General features: G+C 40.8%; 1 protein-coding gene across 1 annotated transcript in view; it reads right to left on the bottom strand.

Annotated features, from left to right (window-relative positions):
• Cog6 (component of oligomeric golgi complex 6) overlaps positions 1-26428 on the bottom strand; it is a 42549-nt gene extending 16121 nt beyond the window's left edge. Inside the window, exons 1-15 of the mRNA XM_048424555.3 lie at positions 26239-26428; positions 24761-24904; positions 22119-22190; positions 20478-20536; positions 18516-18627; positions 16567-16649; positions 16167-16237; positions 15685-15778; positions 10762-10890; positions 10595-10686; positions 7822-7886; positions 5219-5310; positions 3336-3453; positions 528-659; positions 66-233 (exon numbers count right to left, since the gene is read on the bottom strand). Coding sequence (XP_048280512.2) covers positions 66-233; positions 528-659; positions 3336-3453; positions 5219-5310; positions 7822-7886; positions 10595-10686; positions 10762-10890; positions 15685-15778; positions 16167-16237; positions 16567-16649; positions 18516-18627; positions 20478-20536; positions 22119-22190; positions 24761-24904; positions 26239-26391 — 1584 coding nt within the window. The 5' untranslated portion in view covers positions 26392-26428. The remainder of the gene's footprint in view (positions 1-65; positions 234-527; positions 660-3335; positions 3454-5218; positions 5311-7821; positions 7887-10594; positions 10687-10761; positions 10891-15684; positions 15779-16166; positions 16238-16566; positions 16650-18515; positions 18628-20477; positions 20537-22118; positions 22191-24760; positions 24905-26238) is intronic.
• Between the last annotated feature and the right edge of the window lie 1015 nt (positions 26429-27443).

Raw genomic sequence — 27443 nt, 5'->3', positions numbered from 1 at the left:
AGTAACTTAGAGCTATCACACTGGAAAAGCAGACTCAGAGAAGCCACTCCCTAGCAAAGTTTTACCTGGAACTGAAGCATCTCCAGGCGCCTGTCTGTGAACTCAAACAGAGCCAATGTTGTCTTCATCATGTACAGTGAGTTGACCATGAACGTGGCCATGTCAGCTGTGCCTAAATTGCTGGCTGATACCGTACACATCTGGAGGAGAGGATCTAAGACACATGACAAAACCTGCAAATGAAAAGGAAATGAATTCTTATTTCTTAATCAGGATATAGTCCTGGGGTTATAGTCTTTCAGAATTAAATGAAAGCTAACTGGAAGTCAGCCAACTTAAAAAGTACATGAGGTCAAGATTTAATAACAAAATCAGATAGCATAAAAATGGGCATTAAAGTCAATAACTGACAATATTGAAGAAGCATCAACAGTAAAGGGATTGTCAAAGTATACAGACACATATGCCAGCATCTCACAGAATGTCTAACAGAAGGTAAGCAAGCAATCAAGGAATTTACAAGCTACCTGCACGAAGTCAGCCTGCCGAGCATCCAAGGGAACAACTGAGGAATCGTGTGACGCCAGAACCTCCCGCAGCAAAGTGAGTGTCTGACTGAGGGCAGAGCTGGGTCCAAGGTCAGGTGGTGGGAGCTCAACCTGCACCAGAAGAACAGTTTACTGCTGCCCAGGTTTTCTTCAGGAAGGTTAAAGTGCGCAGAGGGCTCATGATAAAACACAAGGGTAACACAGTGCATGCCTGATGTATTAAAAGCTCACAACTTATCGCCAGTTTATTTTGAAGTATGTTGCTCAGAGTGACAAGATTTGACCAGCCTACCCCATAGTTGTAATTATAACTTTCTATGTTAAAGCTCAAGAATTTATGAGAAAACTTGGTGTTTACTTAAATTGTAGAATTACATTTGTTATATACTGAACATAATCTGGCTTAATTTGTTTTTAGCCCAAATTATAAGAATAAAGAAATCCCCACAGCAGCAGTACCACTGAGAACTGCTGTATCTCTGAGAACCATCTGCTCTTATGGCTCGGTGTCTAGGAAGGGGCTCTTGACTCCCTTCTCCATCAAGGGCCCCTGGAGAATTCCAGGTTAACCCATAAGCTATGCACTTTGAAAAGTGGTTCACAGAAAATAAGGACCACTAAAATTTTGAGAGATAGGTTTAATCTTCTCACGGCTACGTCCTCAGAGCATCAGAGGGCTCTGAAGGGCCGGGTGGGATCCTGGTCAGCTCTTGACCTGAGCCTGAATTAGTTCGGGAAGAGAAGCCGGGCCTAATATCACTGCTGCTCGGAAAGACCACCAGAGGGCCCCAGGAACTTCCTTTTTACTCATTTCTTTTTAATACAAAAAAAGAACTTATGCAAGTCTGAGATTCTGCCTAGAAAACTTTAGAAGGGTATCAGAGTACTTTTAACTTTAACAGATATGTATTGTAAATAAAACAAAATTTGGCAATTAGAAGTCTTCGCAAGACACTATAGCCTTGTGTCAGACAGAAAAAGAGAAAAATTTTAAATGCCAGAATTTATTTAAAATTTTTCATACATAAAAGTTAATGAATAATTGACATTAGTAGGAATGGCAGAGTGACCTGTGAAAATACTTTCTTTCCTAAAAGTAATATTACAAGAAAAGTTATGGGACACATGAGCAAACAAGACAATGTGGTCTATGACAACCAAAGGGAAGGACGGGCACAGCGGCGCAGCGGACACACTGACGAAGCCGCAGGTGAGCACAATGACCGGAAGACAACCTCGCTGCAGCTCCCCAGCAGGTGGCAGCGGGCGCGGAAAGCGGCCACTGAACTTGGAGATGGGGCAGAAAGAAACGGAGTGAAACAAAAATGAACAGGACCAACCTCAGCATAATCCAAAAGAAACAAAGGACAAGGAACAGGAAGTGCCTGAAGAAACAATGGCAGATGATCCCCCAAATCCACTGAACACTCATCTCAATGGCCAAATAGCCGATTAAATTCCAACATAAATCTGCAGTGGTCTCCATGGAGATAGAGCATAACTCAAAAGAGAGGGGCTGGGGAGATGGCTCAGTGGTGAGGACCACAGGCCATTCTTTCCTCAGCACCTGGATTCAACCCCCAGCGCCCACATGGTGGCTCACAACCTTCTGTAACTTACTAAGATTAACAGCCAATGTATCACCAGAATGCACTAAATATTGCATACTTAAGGGTTGGAAGAATTAAAACAGCAGCCAACAATTGTATTTCTGGGAAAAGTAGTCTTCACAATGCAGGAGAACATGATACTATCAAGACAAAAATAATTTTTTAGTAATTTTGTTTATATTTTCTTTTCCTCTTTGTGAATGAAAAGATAACTTCATGAAGAAAAGCTACATGCGATAATACCAGCACAAGAAAGAGGAGAGCTGTAGAGGAGGGGGAAGTAAAACGTAATGGAGAGACAGGGGTTGAAGACTTGAACACAGAAAATAGAGGAAAAAAAAACAAATTCTACTCTCAGGAAGTCATCTGGATGTAAATCGGTTACACATACTAACTGAAAGGCAAAGACTTGAGGATGAATTATTTTTTAAAAACCATACTCAAGCTGCGTGTTATCTTTCAACAAGTTCAAAGGAAAAGACATAAAAAGACATATTTTGCAAATAGCCAAACGAAAGCTAGTATAGTCACACTAACACAAGACAAAACACCAGTAAGACAAAAGCATCACCAGACATAAAGGCCATCTTTGAGAGTAAAAGGATCAACATGTGATGAGGACCACACAGCAGCTACATCCATAGACACATCGAGCAAGACAACTCTGAAGCTGACAAAGAATTTTATTCCTGCTGCAGAACTCTGCTCAACCTATAACGCTAGAGCAGACAGGTCTCTCGGGCACTGTTGTTTGTTTATATTACAAGGAGCTTCTATACTCACATTCATAAACGTTCATGGGTGTGACACAGAAGATAAAGCTGTGCCATTGGGAGGCGAAACTATGAAACTGTCTAGAAAAAGCATCTTGTAAGAGCTGCAGGTTTCAGACTGTCACCTTGGCTCTCACTTAAACAGAGGGTTAAGCTCGTCTTAGTTACACATACTTGGAATGGAACATTCTGCAATGAAAAATGTTTAAAATTGAAACATTTAGAAAACGAGGTAGGTATTTCTCCAATTAGGATATAGTTATGCTAATCCAAAAAGATGAACTATGACCTGAGCTACACTAAGCTTCCCCAACATGAATTTGAAGTGGGAAAAAAAGTCACTAAAGTCAAAACATGAAAGAAGTCCATTATGGCTGCAGCTCAGGGATGCTGAGCACACCCACCTTGTCCATCAGTTTACTTGCATGCAGACTCAAGCTATTGAAGAATATTTTTTTGCTTAGCAAGTGCATTTCTTCAATTGTCGTCAGTAAAGTAGCTGCACTATTTCCAACGATGCCACTAAAATAAAGAACATTTCATTTCAGACTGGAAAACAGAAGCTAACACAATTCAGCTGAGCACAGCGCTTTAAAAAGAGATCTAGATGTGGAGGCTGGAGAAATGCACAATGAGTAAGACTGCTGTTTTCTAGCTTGAGGGGCTGAGTGTGACCCCTAGCACACACATAAAAGTCATGCCTGCTGCATACCAGGGGCCCTAAGAGCCCTGTGATCAGACTGAAAGGCAAGCTGCAGGTCCTCAAGGGAATAAGGCAGACAGTGATAGAGAAGTCCCCTGGCATTCTCTGGGCTCCACATGCAGGATGGGCATATGTTACACGCATGCACATACACCATGGGCGAGGGAAGGGGAGACACTAGTAGATTGACTGACCTGGGCTACAATAGTGAGACCTAGCAACAAAAACAGATTTATACAGGTGTGTGTGTGTGTGTGTGTGTGTGTGTGTGTGAGAGAGAGAGAGAGAGAGACAGAGAGACAGAGAGAGAGAGACAGAGACAGAGAGAGAGAGAGATCTACATACTAATCACTCCAGTTTCATATAAAAATGTCAGTTTCCTTTTTATTTGAGTAAGGAAATTAAAAAGAGAAAGAAGCAAACTAAAATTTGAGCAGTCAGTACCAGAATCTGAAATACGAAACTGTACATCCCTGTTCAGAAAGCTTGGGGTATTTAGATGAGTGGTGTTGGACTGTTAAAGGCTTTTATAACCACTCCACAATCCTGGTCCCAAGCATTCTGGGTAAGGTTTAGTTAACTTGTACCATGCTTCCAATATTTCGTAACATATTCTAGCAAGACTGTGAGTCAGAACTGACATCTGTGACATGCAAACACTTTCTTCCCTAGCACAACAGACATGCATCTTGATTACACAGCAAAGTCTGGTTTTAATTTTAAGAAAGAATCAACAGCTCTTACTGATTTGATAATTAGATTGCATAATACTGAGTTCTTTTCATTAAAACTAGCATAACCTATCAAAAATATATCTACAAACTAGAGTTATTCAACTTTATACAGCTGCTGAAGTGGCAGTATATTTAAGACTAATTACGAAACTATGCTATTTTGAAATAATTATATTAGCGTATCTGGTAATATTCAATTTTCTATTAAATAGATGATTATTAGAGCCATCTAAAGAGATTTCTCCTGTTTTGCAAGGAGATAAGTATATACACTTATTTTTCTCATTGATACATTGAAAGGGATGCCAATTATTATATATTTAGGTACACATGATTTCCAATTCAATAAACTTACTTTTCTGGAGAGAAGATGAAGCTATGTCTGTTATCATTCATGCAAAATTAAATGCTAATGAAGAATTGAGGACAGTGATGCCCGGATGACAGAGTTCCCCCATTATGTCGTATTCTACCTATACGCAATGGCTCTAGTTGTCATGGATCTCATTTACTAAAGCAGCAAGGCTTACTTTGTAGACATATTTTGCTATGTATATTGTATGCCACTCTCTGTATGTGTGTCTAAGTCTGTGCGTATGTGTCTGTGTCATCTGTGTGTGTATGCCTCTCTCTCTTCCTCCCTCCTCCACTCTCCCTCTGTGTGTGTGTGTGTGTGTGTGTGTGTGGTCATTCACAGAACAGGAAGGGTAGAAGAATGACAGCCCCCAAGGCATACAGGAACAGTGAGCATGCATGGTCTTTCATGATACACACAGAGGAAACAGAAGTGTGTCCTGAATACAGAGAAACAACACTCCAGGGGACACAAGCACATTTACTACTCAGTTACCTGATTGTATGGTGGTAAAACTTGAGGAGATTAGAAATTTTATATAATAAAACTGCCCCAGGTTCAGCAAGTATTACTTGTTCAATTCGAACCTATGAAAACAAGAAGAAAAAAACCCGGAACATTTATTTCTTAAAAGTATACATTTTCTTCATTAATAATGAGGTATAAACAACATAAAAATACTTGAAACAATTTCATTATTGCAGTAATCCCAAAATGCTTTCTAAAGAAATTCTGCATATTAAATCATAACGTATGATAAACATTTTAATACAAATTCCTAAAAGTGACTATCTGCAACCTTTGGCTCAAAGCAGGCAATACTGGAAATGAGAGCAGGGCCACTGTGAGGTTCAGCACCATGTGTAAGTAGATCTGGTTAAGACTAAACTGCAAAAGCAGCTGCAGCGCTACTAAACAGATGCTTAGCCAGTAGCACTCATAGAAACGAGAGAAAGAATTCTGTCTGCATTACACGTTGTTCCTATTAGCAGAGAGTAAAGTCATAAGTGAATATCAACAAACCTATCCAGCTGTAAGGCTACCGGTATGAGGTGAACTTACTCTTCCCGGAGCCTTCTAACTAACTTCTACCCCCACTGCTCTCCTGAGTCAGCATCCCTCGTGAGTGGTGCTCACATCATCTCCTCTGTCTGTCCTCACGCTGCTATGCCTATGGTTATCTTCCTGCTTTCCAAACAGACATTGTTTCCTACACACTTCAGTCTCCGCAGCATCTGGTACAACAGTGCACACATGTTCAATAAGCCCTCTCAAGGTTGACGTTTCTCTGTGCTTTGCTCCTAGGATATAGACACTGTAAGCAAGTATGTGTATATTGCATGTGTAATATTTTCAAAGACCTCTCTATTTATGGGAATTAATTTATCTTCACACTTGCATGTTTATGAAAGTGACTCCTCTTTGGCATGAGGCAATAAGACATTTGCACTGAAAAATCATCAGTTTCCGTATGAACACCTTTTTTGGTGTGTGGGTACGTGCACACACATGTGCATGTTGCACGCAGGTGTGAATACCATTGCATGTCTGGGTAGGAGCCAGCAATCTACACAAGGTGTCTTCCTTTATCACTCTCAACCTTGTCTTTTGAACAAGGTCTTTCACTGAACCTGGAGCTCACTGGCTAACCCCACAATTATAATTACGTATTACATCACTAAAGATGGTGTTTTTGAACGCTAACACAATCATGAAACTGTAAAGGATGTTACCTGTAAACAGAAGGACAGAGAGCAAGCTGGCACGCAGCCCTGACCTGTGGCCTCTGCCCTGACTTCCCTCAGTGATGGACTGTGACGTGAAAATATGAGAAAATAAACCATTTCCCCCCAAGTTGCTAATGACCATGCTGTTTTATCACAGCAGTAGAAGCGCTAACCAACACAACTTTCATCCTAATAAATATTTTTCTTAGTGACCTACTTGTTTTACCTCACTAATATAAAATTCATTCAGCTAAATGTCTCCTAATAACATGATAATAGATGCTTTGGCTAGTAAGGAAAGTTGGAGGAAAATAAAATTTTAGGGTGGTGGTACTGACACAGGGTGTCTCTGTGCTGTGCAGACTGGCCTCAAACTTATATGCTATCCAGGTTGGTCTCAAACTCAGTCTTCCTCCACAGCCTCCTAGAAAGCTGGTATTATAGGTATGCACCACCACATTTGGTAAGAGCTTAATTTCACTCTCTCTTTTAATCTTTTTAACAACCAGCAGTATACAAAACAAGTAAAATGTATATGGATTATGAATGTCGGAACATCTCACTGCAGGATATATTTCATTTGGTGAAAGACATAAAATAATTTCAAGTACTTATCAAGTTATGACGAGATTTTAATTTATAAACATACTACACTGTCAAAAGGTAGGTCATCTGAGGTTTTGTCTTTTTTCTGGATCAAAACACCAAAGAAAATCTTACAAAAAAAAAAAGTTCAGTTTATGATAAGAATAAATCGTAAAACGTAACGTCTACATACTAAAGGAAGTCAGGCACTTCAAGAGCTCTGGGACTCATAGTGGAGAGAAGCCTGTGGCAGGAGCAGCCCTGGGAACCATGCAGCTCATCTGCCTCTCTTGGCCCTCGTCACTGTGCACAGGAGGCACCCGAGCAGGGTCCACGGGACCATACTGCAGCAAGGCCTGGGACAGGAGCAGAATGAGTTCAAAGCTTGCCCCTGCGTGGTAAGTAGTTTGGCAGGGGCAGCAACAGGTAAATATGTTCACATTTGGAGTAAACATTATTTATTAGTACGATACACAGAAGAAGGCACTGTGCTCGAGGTAATACATTAAATGCACTCATTTGCTTGCTGTTCAGTTTAATGTTTTTTCTTGCTTGCTTATCAGCGGCACAGGAAATAGAAAGTCAGTTCATAAACGTAAACTACAGCTCTTCCCATTCTGTAGAGAGCAGGCAATGGTTCCAGTGTAAGTGCACTTTATCAGCCTAGATGATGTAGTAATTTGACAAAATTGTAGCCTGATTTCAAGCTGTGACTTATCAATTTATCTAACTCCTAAGAACAAGGAAATACTTTGGTCAGATACCTAACGCTACAAAGCCCTTTACCTTCAGAGGCCGACACACACCCTCAGTGATGTGTCCAACAACTTCTTGAATATTTTCTTCAACGCCTAAAATTAAGTACAACATAATTATTTCTTCCCAAGTTACACTTGACTCTTGTACATTTTAAGAACTATTAATCAAAAATACCTATAATTAATGTCATGAATAGCATTTAAAATAAACAGCAACATTTTGTTAAGTATAATTTTTGACATGTTCCTAATGGTGCTAGTACCCAGTATGTACCTACAAAATGCTGATAATTTGTATGAATGATGATTAACAAAATGAACCCTGTTATAGAATATTATTTTAAGATGTGTTACATTTGTTTACGCTGGGGAACATCTATTTAATGATGCAAAGATGTGTTGCATTCTTTCATGTTGTATTTATTTAACTCTGTGAAGCTGTTACTTTGCCCATCTAAAATATGTTGCATTCTTTTAACTCTGTGAAACTGTGTTACTTTGCCTGCCTAAAATACCTGATTGGTCTAATAAAGAGCTCAATGTCCAATAGTAAGGCAGGAGAAAAGAAAGGCAGGGCTGGCAGACAGAGAGAATAAATAGGAGGAGCTTGAGAAGTGAGAAAAGGAAGAGAGGGGACTCCAGGGGCCAGCCACCCAAGCTACACAGCAAACCATGGAGGAAGAAATTAAGAAAAGTATTTAGAATAGAGAAGGATAAAAGCCCAGAGACAATAGGTAGATGGATAATTTAAGTTAAGAAAAGTTGGCTAGAAACAAACCAAGCTAAGGCTGGGCATTCATAAGAAAGAACAAGGCTTTGTGTGATTTATTTGGGAGCTGGGTGATGAGCCCCCAAAGAGTAAATAATAATAATAATAATAATAACAATAATGATTAAAAAACCCAACTGCAGTACCCTTGTGTGAAGAACCTGAGTGGGACACAAAGCAAACCCGATTGGAGCCCTGTGAGCTGGAAGAGGTGGGAAGGACACAGGAGGGGTCTGCAGGTGCCTCACCTGAGCACAGAGTGGCTAACACACAATGGGAGTAGAAGGCTGAACACTGACCAAGCCACCCCAGGAGAAACGACATTGCTGAGTGCTGATCATTACCAAGCACTAGGCATTTATAAGGCGAGGCAGACAGGTAACCACTTTCATTTTCAGAGTGAGGCTCAGAATTTAATATAACAATAATCTATCTTCAAACTTCTAAATAGTCTCTTATATAAACTGTTTTAAAGGCACCTTCAAAGAAACACATCCCTTCTTCCCATCCTCCACCCCCCCCACTCTGAAGAAAGGGTAGGGCCTCACTATGTAGCCCTGGCTGGCCTAGAGTTCACTATGTGTAGACGAGGCTAGCCTCAAACTCACAGAGATCTGCCAGTCTCTGCTTTCTGGGTGCTGGGATTAAGGTGTGCACCACTGTGCTCAGTCTGGAAATGCATTCTTTTAAAACTAGGTAACAATAGTAAAAAGGAAGAAAAACAAATGAGTACAATTTTATTCATTCCTATAATTTCAGCACGTAGAAGGTTGAGACAGGAAAGCCAGTTTGAGGCCATTTGGGATATACAGTAAGACCATGTCAGACTATGTCTTACATAACAAAAATGCAAACTTTTTACCAATCTAAGACATATGCTTCATCAAGTCTCAATATTGAAACTATGACATAAAGCCACCACCAAACTGTACGTGGCTTCTCCCACAAACCATCTGATGAGCTACTCTACACCACCCAGTCGGGTGATACCAGGAACAGTATTTCTACTTCCTATCAAAATCAGAACACCCTTACCTTATACACTAAGTCCTATGCTCTAAAATAAGTCTTCTGTAATGCTTGATCTCATCAATCTCACTAGATTTTAGAATCAATCAAGACACAAGTATCTGGGTATATTTGTGAAGGTATTTTCTAGAGTGGTTTAATTTAGGCAGAAGATTCACCCTAAATGTGGACTGGGTCCAAACTGATTCAAATGGGAAGAAGAACAAGAGTGCCCAAGACACACCAGCATCATCTCTCTCTGCTTCCTGACTGGACCGCTATGACCAATCACCTCCCATGCCTTTCCTGCCTCAGTGGAGTTCTTTCCTGCCGGGTATTGCTTTTGACGGGAATTTCATCACAGCAACCAAAAAAGTAGCTAACATACCTCTTAAGAAAGCTACAACTAAGAAAATTAGAAGTCTTACAGACATCAGCACCTCTAGAATATAGCCATTATCCTCACTTAAAACCCAAACAAATATTTTAAGCACCTATGGTAATTATAAAAAAAAAAAAGCAAAACAAAACAAAGTGCCCTGAGAATGAAGAGTCTGGGTGGCAGAAACAAGCCATTACAGCTCAGTGACATAAGGAACACTCAGCCTGTGCACTGTATTCCCACCTGAGCTAATGTGTGCTGGACACTCCAGCCGTGTCTCAGTCTGTTCACTGTATTCCCACCTCTAAGTGTGATGCTGATGGTCTGAGCTAATGTGTGCTGGACACTCCAGCCATGTCTCAAGCTGTTCACTGTATTCCCACCTGAGCTAACGTATGCTGGGCACTCCAGCCATGTCTTAAAAGAAAGAAGCAGTGTAGCAGAACGTAAGCAGATCCTAAGCAACAGACAACAGCACAGAAGTCTATTAAACAGAAGTGGTGTGTGTGTGTGTAAGGACAGCAGGATGCTTATGTACCATCTAAGTGTGAAGTGTTTATCTCAGTGAAGACAGCAATGGAAACACAGAAGCCACGTCCATTTTCTCTATTAAGTATTAGCAATAACCATCAGTACACTCACCCTGTGCAGTTACTTGCTTTAAGAGAGCTTCCAGATGTTCCTTCTCAGAGGCAGTAGCTTGATGGAGCCATGCCAGCATATCCCCCACATACCTACAGGAAACCACTGTGAGTACAGATGTCCCCAGGGACAAGTGTCAAACCCTCTACTAGTGTTGGTTACTGTACCTCAGAGGGTCGTGAGAGTGCATTTCAATGGGCCTGGGTGTACCTCCTGGCCCTCCTCTTGTGAGAGCATCAATAAACCCACGAACGACAGTACTTCGCCTGGCCGTTCCGAATTCATCTAAGGTATACCTGGAAGGAACAGATTGTGAGATGAGAAGTAGCTCCATCCCCTAACAGACTCCTCACTCCATGCCTAAGATCAGGAAGACAGGAAAGCTTCAGCAGGCTCACGCTCCTCAAGCAGGACTACCTTGAAACGAAGAGTCATTTGAGAGCACTGAAATTCAATCGATAGGTATCAGCACTGCTCCTTCAAAGAAAGAATGCTTGGGACTAGGTAGCAGGAAATGCAGTAGCAATAGGAACAGTTGGCTTGGATTCATGGCAGCTAAAACATGATGCTCCATAGTTCACAGGAAGCCACACATTTCTTAGAAGCTGGTTAGGATTCTATAGTCCAAATACCAAGAATTTCTTCCCATATTACAAATTTCTCCTTATGTTACAATAACTTAGCACCAAATACTGACCCAGAATTTCTATTCATTTTTAAAAGCTTATTTTGACTCCAATGAGACATATTACATTTATTAACTGGCTATCTATAGACAGTAAATATCTTTTCTCTTATATCAGAAGTCAGCCATTCTTGCTGAAAGTGGGGAGGAAATGGAGAAAGAAAGCTATGAACAACGGTGCAGGACAATTTGGAGGAATCTGTGGGCGGCAGGAATCAGCTAGTTTCCTGACATAACTGTCATTCTTTATACGCTCCAATTAAAAGTTATAATTTTAAAGTACACAGCAAAAAAACTAAAAATGTAAAGTCAGCAGATTCCATACCACCAATTATAAAATCCCCAAACAATATTCTACCAGTCTAAATATTAAAAATGGATTCAATAACTAATGAACAGAATTTACAAGTTTCCCCAAGACATCCAGGAGAATTATTTTCTCAGGCTGTACTGCTTTCTCTTTTATGTTGTAGACAGAATGAAAAGTCCATGTTCTGTGAGACACAGGAGCACTGCTGATGTTCTCATTATTTACACTGTTTCCTGCTGTAAGGGAAGGGGTGAGAGGACAGACACTAGAGCTCTTAGGGCGTGGCCCTCTTCTGAGGACTGCCCACTCTAGTCTTCACATCTCTGCAGATGCAGTGTAGCAGAGGGAGGGGGATGCAGGCATCAGGCAAAGCTTTGCTGTGCTGCACAGATGCTCACATTTCCTTTCTATACTTTAGGACAATTTAGAATCAAATGCTTTGTGTCTATTTTCTTCTATGTGTTCTTTAATCACACATGTTTAACCTAGACAAATCTTTCTGGCAATTCTACCAACTAAAACCTACTGGATGATCCAATGACTGACATTTATTATAACAACACCCCCAAACCTTCATCTTTTTAAGCAGAAAAACTCAATCTTCCTTTCTAGGCCCCATATATATAAGGTAACAAATGTTTCTAGGACTGGGCCAAGATTCCAGAGACAACTCGGTGTTCTAAAGGCTTGCTGAACACCGGGACTGAACTTGTATAATAATCTGAAGCCTCACTTAATGTTATATCATCCCACAGGAAAAATATAATTTAAGAAAACCAACATGAAGTAGTTAGACACGGAACATCTGTCTCAGAGACAGAGAAAACTAAAAAGATTTTCCCAACAAAAGTCAAAATTTCAAAATGTAGCTTTTATAAGAGTAAATATTCAAAATACATACATATTCTAAACTTCTTGTCAAAAAGGCAAATTAAAAGAATACTATAAGCCAGGTGGTGGTGGCCCACGCCTTTAATCCCAGCACTCGGGAGGCAGAGGCAGGTGGATCTCTGTGAGTTCAAGGCCACCCTGGTCTACAAGAGCTAGTTCCAGGACAGGCCCCAAAGCAACAGAGAAACTCTGTCTCAAAAAAACAAAAACAAAACAAAACAAAATAAAAAATATGTAAAATCTCCTTTTTTGAATGAAACACAAATTCATAAAAAAAAAATAGATGGGTTTTGTTGCCGTATCCCAAAGTAACTTGTACTATTTGGGTTTACTAACAGTGAAGAACCAGCAATTTGTTTTAAAAACTTCCATTTATACTCAGCTTTAAAAGAATTATCTGTCCTGGCTTCATTTCTGTTGCTGGGATAAAAACAGCCTGACCGACAGCAATTTTGAAGACCAAGTTTATTACAGCTCACAGCCCATCACTTCTGGGAAGTCACGGCAGGACTGAAAGCAGTCATGGCACATCCACAGCCCAGCACAAAGATGCACCCTGCTGCACACTTGCTGCCTCGTTGGCTGCTTCAATCCAGCAAGCTTCTTCCCTCTTACACAGTCCACACCTAGACTATGCAATGGTGCACCCATGTGGTCTTCCCACTAGTCAATAATCCCACCCCACCCTGGCACAGCCACAGCCAGCCTGATGCAGAAAACTCCTCTCTGGGGCTCTCTTTCCAGGTGGTCCCAGGTCGTGTTGAGTTGACAACTTTATTAACGTTTATTAATGTAACACATGAGAATTCCAGTTACAACTACTAAGACACAGGAGCTAGGCAGCTTTCTCAAGGACTTTAATTGACATTGTCCCTCATGAAACCTACACACTGCTGGCATGAAGTGCAGACACTGCCACCTGCTGGCTATAGGAAGCACCCTACAACCTGACAGGCACCAAGGAAGACTATCACATAAGGAAAGGGAGATTTCTTTTTCTGGCTGTCACCACAGCCTGCTGAATGAACGGTCTCTCCAAACACCCTGACAGCCTGCAACCTCCATCCCTCCCCTGTGCTCGCCCTCTCAGAGTCAGTCTCTGATCCTTTCACTGGACCTCCGAGATTCCCTCTGGGGTCCTGTTGGCTCCACAGAGCCCTGCTTAGGTCACAGCTTTTTGCCTGCTTCCCCACTGTGGAAATGTCTAACATTACGTGATGCCTAATTGAATGAGGCTCTCCACAGCCTCGTACAACAGGCACTGTTATATCCTCATTCTACCTAGGACACTAAAGCTCATGGAGGCTCAAGGGCATGTTCGAGATATCTGACTCAAGAATCCACTCGAAAAGCTCAGTACTTGGGGTTCTAGAGGACCTGCCATACAACCATGAGGATCTAGGTTTAGGTCTCCAGCACTAATGTAAAAAAGCCAGACAGGACGATGCACACGCGACATCATGGCTCTGAGGAAGCAGAAACAGAGGACCCTACAGCTCACTGGCCAGCTGGTCATGCTGAACGTGTGAGCTCTAGATTAAATGAGGGACCCTGTCTCACAAACCAACATTAATAATAGCAATAATGAATAAAGTGAGCGATAAGACACCCAATATTGACCTGTAAGACATAAATCAGTCTAGGTGCCCACAACAAATGAATGCATTAAAAATTTGGTACATACGTAGCACAGAGAGTTAATAACCCCAAAGAACTATGAAACCTTTTCCTTTGCAATAAAATGGAAGGAACTGAAGATGTCACTATAAGCAAAATAAGCCAGACAGATAGCCAAATTTAGCAAACTGAAAATAATTTCCCCCCTCTGAAAACGCTTGCTCTGAAGCAAGGTCCACGAGGAACTGAAAGAGGGCAGTGGAAGAAGGCCAGCTTGATATCACCAGTACACACGGTGTGTTTGTGTGGAAATCATCAGCGTTCAAAATACATAAGGCATTAAAAACGATTAACTTCTGAACAAGGATAAATCTGCAGCCAACGCAACCCTTGCTTAAAACCAAGCACACTTGTCTGAGGACTACAGGTCTGACAATCATTGCCAGTACCATCAGATCAATGGGACTGTAGAGCCGCTGATCAATAGTCAGCACCAGTTTGCCATAGACACACACTAACTCACAGCCAGTTCCAACCAATTCCTTTCCAACCAATTCACATCTTCACACCCACTACTCCCTCAAAGAAGAATATTCTTCCCCCTCCCAGAAAGCACCCTTTTAACCTGAGACTCACTGTATACCGTTTCCCTTAGGAAAGGCACCCTGAAGGTCATCCTCCTCTCCTATCATGGGACACCTGGGCCACACAGCACCCGGAACACGACACTCAGACTAGACTACCAAAGACACATCCTATTACAATCCATTTGTTTATATGACATTCTGAAGTTATAGGAACCTGAGAGAAGTGGTCAATTGATGTTTTCATCACTAGCACTCAGAACAGGACTACTCTATAACATGTACTTGTAAGTTAGCAAAGAGAGCAATGCTGTCATTTTACACAGCTGGCACAGCATGTGACATAACCATGAGAAATACTTCAAACACTGATGAAAGGGGATCCTCCCAGGGTCTCCAGGACAGGCGACTGTGAGCAAGTCATCTCTCACAGTAGCAACACTTGTTGTCCTTACAGCTGGATTCCATTCTACTCCAGAGCTTTAAAAATGCACTGACTCTTGTTTTGAGTAACATTAAGATACAGATTTAAAAATCAACAAATGAAAAGGCATAGGGTCCCTACCCAAAGCACTAATATGAAGATCTTAGATGGCGTACTTACAAGATCAAAGACCTGGACCTTTATTTAAAAATGCCCACTGATGGACCCCTGACTGTGACTACTCTTTTTTCATCTCAGAGTAACTACATTAGACAATCTATATAGCTGCATTCTCCCATCTCCCAGGGCTGTGTTGCTATGGATTTTAAGTGATGTACAATTCCAAGGGAGTTAATGAGATGGCAAACTGGCTCAGCCACCTGTCTGCCACATATAACTAAGAGACAGTCATACCGCAGGACCCCATGCTCTTCCCTTAACTCCATGCAGCAACCACACAACCTGATGCTCCAATAGCACACATGGAAAAGAAGTGAAGCATCACTGAGCATCATGGAGACATGAATCTGGTACTTCTACAATCAAGGCAATAGTCAAAGACAAAGCAGTAAGTCTTACTTGTATAAGACGGGTCTGTCCTGCAGGGCTTCCATGGCCCGAGTTAACACGGCAGACACATCACAGGACTCTTGGGTCAATGCTCTGCACTCACCTGGAATACAGTCAGCATTATAACTTCTGCTATCTGTTCACGCTTTCAGCTCTTTTCTTCAGAAGCAATCAATACTTTATTTTCTGCCTCAGTTTTAACTATAAAGTGCTTGCAAATCCCTACTATGTTCAAAGAACTGAAGATGTAGAAATTCCCAGTCTTTCAGACTCAGAGTTGTGGCTCATTTCCCAGCACACGATGACTGAGAAATACTGAGGCTCCTTAACTTGGCGTAACCATTTTTGGGAGCTGAGGTTGCACAGTTGGCCAACACCAACTTAGACATTAAGGGAGCACAAAGAAAACTGAAGCAATGCCTTTGAGAAAGTACTAGTATGCAAAAAAACAAAAAACAAAAAACAAAACAAAACAACAAAAAAATACTTACTTTGAGCCCATCGGTAAAGTCTTTCATAAGCCGTTTCTTGAAGCAAGGCCATCTGTTCCATAATTTCCAAACTTAAATGAAAATTAAAGGGTCATTACAATGTAAACTTTAGTCAACATTTGTATCTAAGAATCTAATTATTCTTCTTTAATTACATGACAATTTGGCCCTTAACATTTTATCATTTTATGGATTTTTTTTCAATTTTTTTTACAATTAAATAAATGTCAAATTTTAATTCCATCAGTTAATTACAACTCTTCTTTCAGTCAAATATATAAGGCTATGAACTTCCACCTTTCCCAAAGGCAATGAAGATTAAATTCCTATTTCAGAGAATATAGTTTCAAAAAGAACCTAGAATGACTCTAAAAGTTAACATATATAAGTAGCTACTCACCCTGCCGTCTGCTGGTTGGTTCGCAAAAGAACTTTGACATCATTATGAATCTGTTTCACTTTTCCTAATGCCTTGAAAAAGTCCTTTAAAATTAAAAATGTCATTAAAAAAAAGATCTGTGTTTTCAGGAAAGCTACACTACTCTGAAATAACAGATCACTACAAAGATGGGACAAAATTCTGCCCATCCTAGTGAAGTCTTACACAGGTTTCAGCTGCACTGTTAAGGAAGCATAAGGTATTTCTTCACATTTAAGACCGACATCAATCCAGCGCTTGGCGTGGACCGCATGGCGACTACTGCCGCTTGACAAAGTCGCAGCGTTTCGACTTTGAGGATCAAAGTTCTCCAGCAACCCTTTAACCTTCATTTTTAATGAGTCTCACTATGGGAGTTCCCTTATGCCTTTTTCTTTGGGAAATTTTGTGCGGGTTCTGAAGGATAAAAATGTATAAAACGGCAGCTTCTTAACACAAAATAATTCTTTGGAAAAACCCCAGCCATCGTGGAGACAGCGCGAGAGCTCTGCCTGCTCCTACATGAGCACCGCCGAGCTGCTGGGAAATGTAGGGGAGTGACACCTGCTTGCTAACCAAGGAAGATTTATGAACCCTAAGGTCTGCTCAGGCTTACAGTAGTATTTCTTCATCTTTGCTCACTTTAAGCTTTAGGTATTGGATAAACTAAGCCATACAAAAACTGCAACATTCTATAATGGAGGGTCTGGTGCTGAGAAAGTCCTTTTCCCAGAACCAGGCATTTAGTCAAAAGTTTCCAGTCTCTCTGAAGCTAGAAGAAAGTCCCTGCTGGCTAAATGGAGTTGTTCTTAACTCTGGCAAGAGGAACTTGGGGCCCTTCATTAACATATGGCTGGTGCCTATTAATTTGTCAGGGTCAAAGCTAGCTTCCTCAATACCTGCTCACAAGCCACACCCAGTTCACAAATCCCTTTTCTCCCATTTAATCCCACTTCAGCTGCAGAATATGGAAAGTATAACAAATTAACAAATAGTATGCTAGTTACCAGTAATGGAAAATGTGTGCAGACTAAGTAAGTCCCTGTCCTCAGCAAGCACACAGCCAAGTTAGAGGACTGTAAGCCATCAGATGGACTGAGACCATCTAAGCAGAGCAAGCCCTGGATACTCAGGAGCAGCGCCACCCTGCAATCACTGCAGCAGTCTTTGCTCCAATTGTACCTGTGCTCCCTCACCCAGGAGGTAAGAACAGAAGATGCGCATTAAACAGACAGGACTCAGAATAAACTGAATGTCTTTAAGGGAAAAAAAAAAGAAAAAAAAACAGTCTTTTGAGAGGTTTTATGATTCTTTCATTCAGTTTCCAAAGTGTGGCAAAGCATAAAAAAAAGATGAAGAGCAAATTGCAACTTAAGAAAGACAAAAAGTTATGGAAGTAAGCAATGTATTATTATCCCAGTCAAAGCGGGAATAAAGAAAACATACATATGCATTGTTTACACGGAAAGAGGTGATGTAACAGGCTACATCCTGTGTTCCATTTCAGAAACATCCACTGTAGATCAGACTGGCCTCAAACTCAAGAGTTCACCAGCCCTCGTCCCCAGCATGCTGGGATTAAAGGCGTGTGATACCACACCAGAATGAATAAAGAATATCTATCCTTTTAAACATAGATCTATAAATACAGTTTGCACAAGAGCAGTTAACAAGTAGAACTAGTTCACAAAGGGCAGAGGTGGAAAAGGGGGAATGGAGGGTTTTCTGTTGTTGCTGTTTCCTTTTTCTTTTTTTTAGTTAGGTTGTACTTTGACTTCAAAAAACATGTATAACTTTGAAATAAACAAAAACCAAAAACTAACTAATATATATGCCTTAACCTCAAATTTAGATGGGAAAATTAGCTTTTAAAATCTCATCTTCTCTGTAGCATTTGTAATTGCTACACTGTAAACAGCTAGCACACACACCTCAGTGACAGGGCCGCCTCTTGTGCCTCGGAGAAGACCCATCTCGTCAGAAGTCAGCTGGAACTTGGATAAAAAGGCGTCTGCTACTTGCGCTCTGATTTCTAGTCTTTGGCTATAACAAGAAAAACAAAGTAGATTATGCTTTTGTACAACTACAAAACAAATAATGTTCCTGACATAGTGAAAGAGTCTCAACATCTCTGGAAGCCTTGCTTCCACCCCAGACATTGCAGGACCATCAGCAGGCACATGACCAAGCTCATCAGGCATGCCGGCGACAGAACTAGCTGATACTGCTCGGCTCTGCAGGTCTGCATGTAGTGAAAGGTACTGCGCATTATGGAAAGAAAGAACTACGTTCACAAATGGTACCTGTATTACTAACTTACACAGCCTCTTACATAGGCTGTTTTCCAAGACAGAGATGTGCTCTTGACTTCAAGCAGTTTCTCTTAGTCATTAATACATCCTAAAAGCTTTCACATGAAATACACAGCAAACAAAAGTTAGTTCTGTTCGTCTTCATTTAGAATTTATGGGTTTTTGTTGTTGGTGTTGTTGTTGTTAGAATTAATTTATGTTAGAATGAGAGGTCAAGAGCTTATAAGTCAAAAAAAAAAGTCATGTCTGTGTTCTGGCCTTCCCCACTTGTGATGGCTATTCTTGGTTGTCAACTAAATACTTCTGGAATCAACTAAACACAAATAACTGGCCACACCTGCAAGGGATTTTTTTTCTTAATTAAATCATTGGAAGTTGCAAGACTCAGTTCTAATCTGGACCTTTGAGGTGGGAAGACACACCTTTAATCCAGACCTTTGACCTTTTATCTGGACCACACTTTCTGCTGGCAGCCTATATGAGGATGGGGAAGAAGGAAGCTCTCTCTTTACCTGCTTGCTCTCGCCTTGCTAGCAAGTCCATCCCTTCGCTGATATTAGTCTGCTCCTTCAGGATTCCAGCATCTACCAGCTGAGACATCCAGTCTCGTGGACTGAACAACTTCTGGATTCTTGGAACTTCCACTCATAAGCAGCCATTGTTGGATTAGCTGGACCACAGTCTGTAAGTCATTCTAATAAATCTTTCTATGTATAGAGAACCCTAATATACCACTCTTTCTGCTTGGCAATAAAAACAATATTTTAAACTCTTCAATCTGGATGTAACATAGTGGGGTAGCTGGCAATTAGAAGAAGGCATGCTCCACACCAGAAGGCAGCCTGCACGGACCATGGAACGGGAAGGGTTTCCATCTAAAATCCAGTCACTCACTGCCAGAGCTGCCTGAGCAGCAACTCCACATTCCCGGTGCATGGAGCCTGCACCTGGAGGTGTACACGTGATGGATACACAGCTGGGCATGGGGGCTCTGTGCAGAGTTAATCAAGGGGCTCCATTAGTGTTTGAAGTAAATACCTGGATTTAGCTCTACACAGAGCTAAAAGGTGTGTGTTCTGTTATCCAAAAGTCATCTAATGTGTTTTAATGTTTAGATAAAGCACCGATACTTGTCTCACAGGTTTAAAGTAATCACAGAGCATCATAAAATTCCTTGAAACAACAGAAACTAAGCATTTTACTTTCAAACTTTGGAGCTGATTTTAGACTTCTCTTTAGCACCAGTTATGAGACATGAGGAGAATCAGTCTCTCTGTGGTTTCATTCACTAAAATGGTGTCCCTGCCATCTTGACTGATCACATGCCTTATCATTACAACTGATTCCAAATACCAGTGACCTCTACTCCAAAACAGAAATAATCTCTAAAAACTAAGAATCAGGTATAATGTTCCCAATGATTTTTTATGTTAAAATTATTACTAGATAAAGTTTAGAAACTTAGGTCCTCTGTGAACCTTGAATCACACTGTGCATTATTTTCATTTTGACTTAGCATTATTTACCATGTTCCACTTAATCTGCATTAATAAGGAGGCAACTGTATAAAGAAAAACTTACCTTTCCGCTTGAAGCTTAGTGGTTTTTACTATTAAATCTTGAGTCTGTTCTTTTGCTGCCTGGAATTATAAATACAGAGAATATCAGTATATTATAATTGCATAAAACTAGTATTACCCTTCCTGGAGTCTGGACAAATGGCAAAGAGCTCAAAGGACCCAGGTAATTGGCATGGATGTTTCAAGGCTCATGAGCTGTATTTACAAGAGGCGCTCCTTCGAAGGACTGGGAGAGCAATCTCAGGGCAGGAACATGGCTTCATTTGTGGACCTGTGAGCTGCACACCATGAGACCTCTAAATGGGGCTATGAACAAATCACTGGTTTACAGAGTGCAGGTGATGGGAATGAAGTCTCAGAGCTGGAAGACACAGGCACTGGAGATAGACCTGGTTGCAAGCCTGAAGACTTGCATTTGATCTCTAGAACCTAAATGGTAAGTGAAGAGAAACAACTCACAAAATTGTTCTCCAACTTACACACATATACCACGGATACACAGACACAATAAAACACAAATTAATGTAATAAAAAATTTAGGGCAACAGCAATGAAAGAAAAAACAAATGGCCAAGGATGGGAGGGACACAGGGTCCATGCCACGCAAAGACACTGAGCCAGAACTATGAACACACTAAGTCTCCAGAGAGTGCACACTGTACAGTGCCCCCTAACAGATAGCAGCACGCAGAACAGAGGGAGTCAGCCAATGCACACTGTACGGGGCCCCCTAACAGACAGCAACATGCAGAGCAGAGGGAGTCAGTCAGTGCACACCGTACAGTTCACAGTAACAGACAGCAACACCCAGAGCAGAGGGAGTCAGTCAGTTAAAGGAGAAGCTAGACTGAGCATCTCAAGGGAACAGGTCATTTCCATGCTGTAACATTCCACTGAAGAGTCCAGCTTCTGGACCTGGAAGCAATTAAGGCTTTTACCTCCTTCCTTCAAAATCTATTCTCGGTTGGAATTCTGTCTTTCTGTTTCCTAAACATCCTGTCGGAGAATGATGACACCTGACCTCTAGTGATATTTTGAAGAAATACCTGAACCATGGTTCAGTATACCACTGACTCTTAGGAATAAAGTTGAATGTGGCAGCTCTAGACACTCTGCTGCAACTGAGTCTCCACGTCCAACAGTGTCTCCAAATGCCTACACTGCTTCATAGTCTCCCTTAAAGCTTAACTTCTACCCTTTTGTAGACTCACATTAAGACATTTTACCTTGTACAGACCTAACTGTCAGTTAGAGAGAACCCAAGGAAAATTTGTATTTTTATTCTATGAAAAATCTTATATAGAGAAATTTATACTTTTGAAGAATTTGTTGTTTTCCTCTAAGTATTTGCTACAAGTTCCTGAAGAACTTGTTCCTGCTGAACTCCAGCAGTAGAGATCTCAAAGACTCACCAACAGTCTACAGATAACTCTTCACGGCTTAGACAAAATATAAAGGCTCTTGGAGTTAACTAATATTAAGAAGCCATCACAAAAAGAAACACAAGGGCATTCATTTATGTGTTTGGGCTCTTTTAAAATTATAACACTTACATACAGACTCCCTACATACGTGTCAGATGTCCTGACATTTCTGAAACCTTCTACCAGGGGCTACATTGAACCCAGCCACTGTGACACACCTGTAATCGACTTGTCATGTCCTGACAACAACTGCTCATGGCTTGGACATCTTCATTAATGCTTTCAAGTTCCTGAAAAGGGAAAAAAATAGTATCAACTATGTACATAACATAAAGACATTTCTCCTTTTTAGGACAAATCCCACAGTTTCTGTTATTTTGTCAAAACATAACAAAGGATCTTCATGGAATCCATTAATATGTATAATAAATATCTGTAATAGAGGAAAAGAGAATCCATATTTCAAGTTGGAAATGATTAAAAAGAAGAATATCTACCGTTATAAAAGTGTAAAGAAGCTGGTCCATTTCTTCTAGAGGGTATATGAAAACCAAAAATATCAGAGGAATATTATTTTACATAACATCAACATAAGAATAACTACATAGGTAATAAATATAATATTAGCTAGACCTAACAATTTCAAATTTATATGTACTTCAAATTTATATGTATATGTAGAATTATATGTATATAGCTTTATTTGTCAATTTTTAAAATTGAAAAAAGAAAAAAGTCAAAGTACAAAATCGTAAATGTGCAACATACACAGGACAGTCAGGAATTCTCTAAACAAATGGAAACTTAAACTTCAGCCAAGAATAGAAAGGGTGTATAGGTAAAAACTGTGATGAATCCATGCTTTCCAAAGATGTCTACACAGAGTTAAAACACACAGGGCTGAGGGCTGGAGAGAAGGCTCAGAGGTTAAGAGCACTGACTGCTCTTCCAGAGGTACTGAGCTCAATTCCCAGCACCACATGGTGGCTCACATCTGTAATGAGATCTGGTGCCCTCTTTTGCATGCAGGCATACATGCAGGCAGAACACTGTATACAAAAAAAAGAGTTAATTAAAAATATACACACAGTGCCTCATCATTTAAAAAAATTCCAAACTTTCTATTTTCAAAACATGTGAAGGTGCTTCAATGCAACATGATAGCTACTTTTGAGTGACTGTCTAGACAGATGATCTACCAAATGAGCTATATACGCAGCCCTATTAATAAAGTTTTCATTTTAAGTTTTACTGAATTACCCAATTCTCCTAGTTGAACAAAATTATCAGCTATAAAATATAACAGATATGTGATAAACTATTTGTTATAGACTTTTAAAAGTATCCAAAGTTGAGATACCATGAATCCTCCTGTATTTATGCTGTTCTCACTTCTGTCTACCCACTTTCCCCACCCATGTTTCCTCTCCCTATAAACTGAATTATTTTCAGGAATTCCAAATGCAACTTTATCTACAAACTCATCTTTCTGTCATTTTGAGAAGACTAACAAGTAGACCATCACTTCTAGGCTTAACAGCAATTGCTTTTCTCTTTTCTTCCCATAAGCTCCTCTAGTTGACTGAGTCATCACACCAGCTCCTGTCTGACTTCTATTGTCACTATATATAACCCACAAATGTCACGTGTAATGTGGTCAGTATGCAGTTATTCTTTGTGAGGCGTTTGATGAGTGGAAGTCTCTTTAACCAAATCCTTCCGAGATAATGTCTACTTCTGGTCACAGACCACTCCTTCCAGCAGTCAAACATGCTTAGAGACTACAAGCTGAACGTGTGCACTACTACTGTCTCTTTTTCTGAAATGCATGTGTGTCTACACGCTTGATACACATGTGCTTATGGTGTCCTCAGAAGGTCAGAAGAGGCTGTCAGATCCCTTGGAGTGGGAGTGAAGTTGTGAGCCACTTGATACATATGCTAGGAACTGAACCCCAGTTCTCAGGAAACACTCTTACCTGTTCTGAAAAAAAAAAAAAATGAATTCTACCAATTTTTACCTTTTCACCCCTGTAATTATTAGCCTTCAATCAACAAAATCCTAGTAAATGCTTTAAAACTGTTTTTTAATTCCTTGCTAAAACCATGCATATCACTTTCATCTGATTTGCATACTAACGTCAACAACAACAACACATAACAATAACACAGCAACAATAACAATGTAATATTAACAGCCATGAAATATTATACAATAAACAAATTACATCATAATAAATAACATCTTCATCCTATGGTTGAATAAACCACAGTCAAATATGTTGAATTGTTATTCATGTTGAAATAATTATCTTGATCTGAAAATTATATACTTTAGGAGATAACAAAAGTAACCCAATACTAATTGATCTCCAAGGAAGAAGTGATCGTCTGAGCAGTGCATCAAATGGGAAAATATTTCCTATGGAAAACCATTCAGAGAAACGTTATTTTTTATTAAGAAGTTACAATTCCTAGCAGGGTGGTGGTGTTGCACAACTTTATTCCCAGCACTTGGAGGCAGAGGCAGTCGGATTTCTGCGGGTTCAAGGCCAGCCTCATCTACAGAGTGAGTTCCATAACAGCCAAGGCTGTTACATAGAGAAATTCTCTCTCAAACAAACAAAACAAAACAGAACAAAAAATTACAATTCCTAAGATAATTTCTCAAAGTAAATATTACAACTTTTTAATAGAGGTAAAGAATGCAGAAATCACAATAATTCAAATAAAAACGGAGTTATGTCGGTTTCTGTTTGATCACATTACATTATCAGCTAACATTGCAATTTAATTTAAAAAAACAACTTACCAAAACAGCAAACACATAGCTCCCATAAAGGCAAAACGCAGTTTCGTACCTCTTTCACCTCCTTGAAAATGCTCACGAATTCCTCATTGATGGCCAGGCTCCTACGCTCAATATCGCCACGTAAATTTCTCCGAGTCCGCAAACTATTCTCAACAAAAAAAGCTGAAAGGGCCTTGAGAGCTTCCAACATCTCCTGCGCGAGGGACAACAGAGGAAAATCACCAGGGCTGACGATACCCAGTCAAAGCTCAATGAGATTATTTTTAATGGACTCATTTCCAGTAAACGACTCCAATAATGTCCATCTTTCTAATTACTAAGCACCAAACTTACTACCAGAACACAGGAACAATGTACTTATATATAACATATAATCATATACGTACAAGGTAATATACAGCAGAATTGCTTTGACAGCAATTTTGTATGCAATTAATATATATCCTGAGAGATTTAGGTAACTGAAGCAACAAAGTATAGGAAGTTATGGTAGCAACTGTCATGAGATAAAAATATGGACAATTATATTAAGATGGTGCAAAAGAAACTGGTTTTGGAAAGTGAATTTTAAATCATCCTAACTGGGTTCAAACACCTTCATTAATTAAAGCAGGAGCCATTACTATTGACATATTATTGCCAATGAGAAATATTTACTTCTGTAATACAAAATCTAAGTTTTGGATTCAGTGAACTCCTGGAAAGCATTTTATTCATTCTGTTGGTTGTGGAAGTGGTTTTCCTGCAAAAAAAGTTGTTGAGATGTTTGAAGAAGTGAAGATAAATAGGGTGGATGAGGCAAAACTTGACAGCTCAATTCATTCAACTTTTGGAGCGCTGCTCTTGTGTCAGGCAGTCTGGAGGGCTGGAGAAATGAGCTCTTTGTGTTGATCAATCCTTGCAGCAGGGCTTGCAGCTTTAGAGTTGCTGTGCACTCTTATTAGGTGTAATGTCGCCTCACCAGATTCAAAAGGCTGTTACTGATCACGCCGGCAGTGAACCACACAAATCAACGACCATGGCGTTGTTTCTGTTCCGGTTTGCTTTTGCGGGATTAAGACTGACTTTTGGGAAGTGTTCTGTAGTTTCTTCTTCAAACACCGAGCTTGCTATCCCAAAATATCTTATTCAATCCATTTTTTTTTGTAGAATGTCACAGTCCTATCTAGTCCTGAGCTTTACGTTTCAGTCAACATTTTAAGGGTTGTTTTTAAACATGTAGGAGTCAAATTCTTGCTGACCGCTTAGTTTCACTGACCCACGTATTTACCCACCGCTTTACAAGTCTCGCTTTACATGGGCGTGTGCGCCACGTATATACCTGGCTACTCAACGCTGCAGCAGGACAGCCAGCTCGGAGAAGAGCTGCCCAGTCCTCTTCTGGAAGGGCCGGGAGACTGTGCGGGTAGGTGTTCTTGTAAAGAGCACAGCAGGGACGCACAAACATCTGTGCACAGTTAACGTCTCCTAGCGCTCGGGGCGAAAGGGTCGCAGGCCCCTCCCGGCACCCCCGCCCCCTCCGGTTACCTTGTCATTGTCCAGCCGCGTCTCCAGGATCTTGTGCAGTTTGCGCGACAGCGGGTGGTTGGGCTGCGCGGGGGTCGCCCCCGCTCCATTACCGAGGCCGTCGGTCGGCCCGGAGGCGGGGACCGCCGCCACTTCTCCGCCGGCGTCCGCCATTGCGGACAGACCCGGCGCAATGGAAGGACTGCGCGTGTGCACTCGCCGGCGCATGCGCACATCCGGCGGAGCATGCGCGCTGCGACCCGACAGGTTGTTTCCTTTAAACTCCTAGAAGGCGAGGACACTTTCAGGGGAGAAGAAATCGTAGGTACTAGAAGGGACTTCAGGAATCTGAATCTAAATATGCCGAACTAATGATGTAAAATACGCTGAAACCAGTAGCTGCCATACGTGGTCAATAGAACCGATTCTCATTAAATTCCGTTATCTGAATTCATCTCCGAAAAGCGTCTGGAAGGTAAAGTATGTGCTAGGGCCTCTGGTGTGCCCTGGACAATCCACTTTGTGCACTGAGACAAAGGAGTTAATAAACGTTGTTAGGCCAAGACAATATACAGAAGACAATGAAGAGAGAAAAAAGAAATGAAAGGCAAGACGGTTACTTGCAAGGATTTTTATCTGAGATTTGAAGGCGATTCAGAACTGTGAGAAATCCCCCAATCCGATAAACCCTACATGTAAAAGCCCAGAAAAAAAAAAAACTTTGCTTTCTTGCAAACTGAAAAAAGCCAGTGTAGCTGGAAAACCTTGAACAAGAAACGGTTTTGCCTGTATATATTTTTTCACTGTATGCATGCAATGCCTATTGAAGCCAGAAGAGGGCGTCACATCCCCAGGAGCTGGAGTTACAGATGGTTGCAAGCACCACGTGGGTCCTGAGACCTGAACCCAGCCAGAGCCTGTGCAAGAGTAGCCAGTGAGCAATCTCTTCAGCTTCCGCTATCACTTTTTGATTTAAATAACATGATTTATTAATAATGGCTATATTGGGATGGTGTCAATGAACCTTCTCAATTCGACCTACATGTTCAGATTCACATTATCGCCTGGTCTTATTTCTAGGCATTTGCTCCATGACAGCAACACACCCTCCATAATGTGTTACTGGGCACAAACACGTTGCAAATTTCAACTCTCCGCGTACTAAACCCTGCAGCCTACTTTAGTCTTTTCCAGATGTTTTAACAAAAAGTCTATACTGGTTAGCT

The sequence above is a fragment of the Myodes glareolus genome, chromosome 20 (genome assembly GCF_982192425.1).
Source record: "Myodes glareolus chromosome 20, mMyoGla1.1, whole genome shotgun sequence".
Taxonomy (NCBI): domain Eukaryota; kingdom Metazoa; phylum Chordata; class Mammalia; order Rodentia; family Cricetidae; genus Myodes; species Myodes glareolus.
The sequence above is the reverse complement of the archived record's forward strand: the minus strand, read 5'-3'. Positions and strand labels throughout refer to the sequence as shown.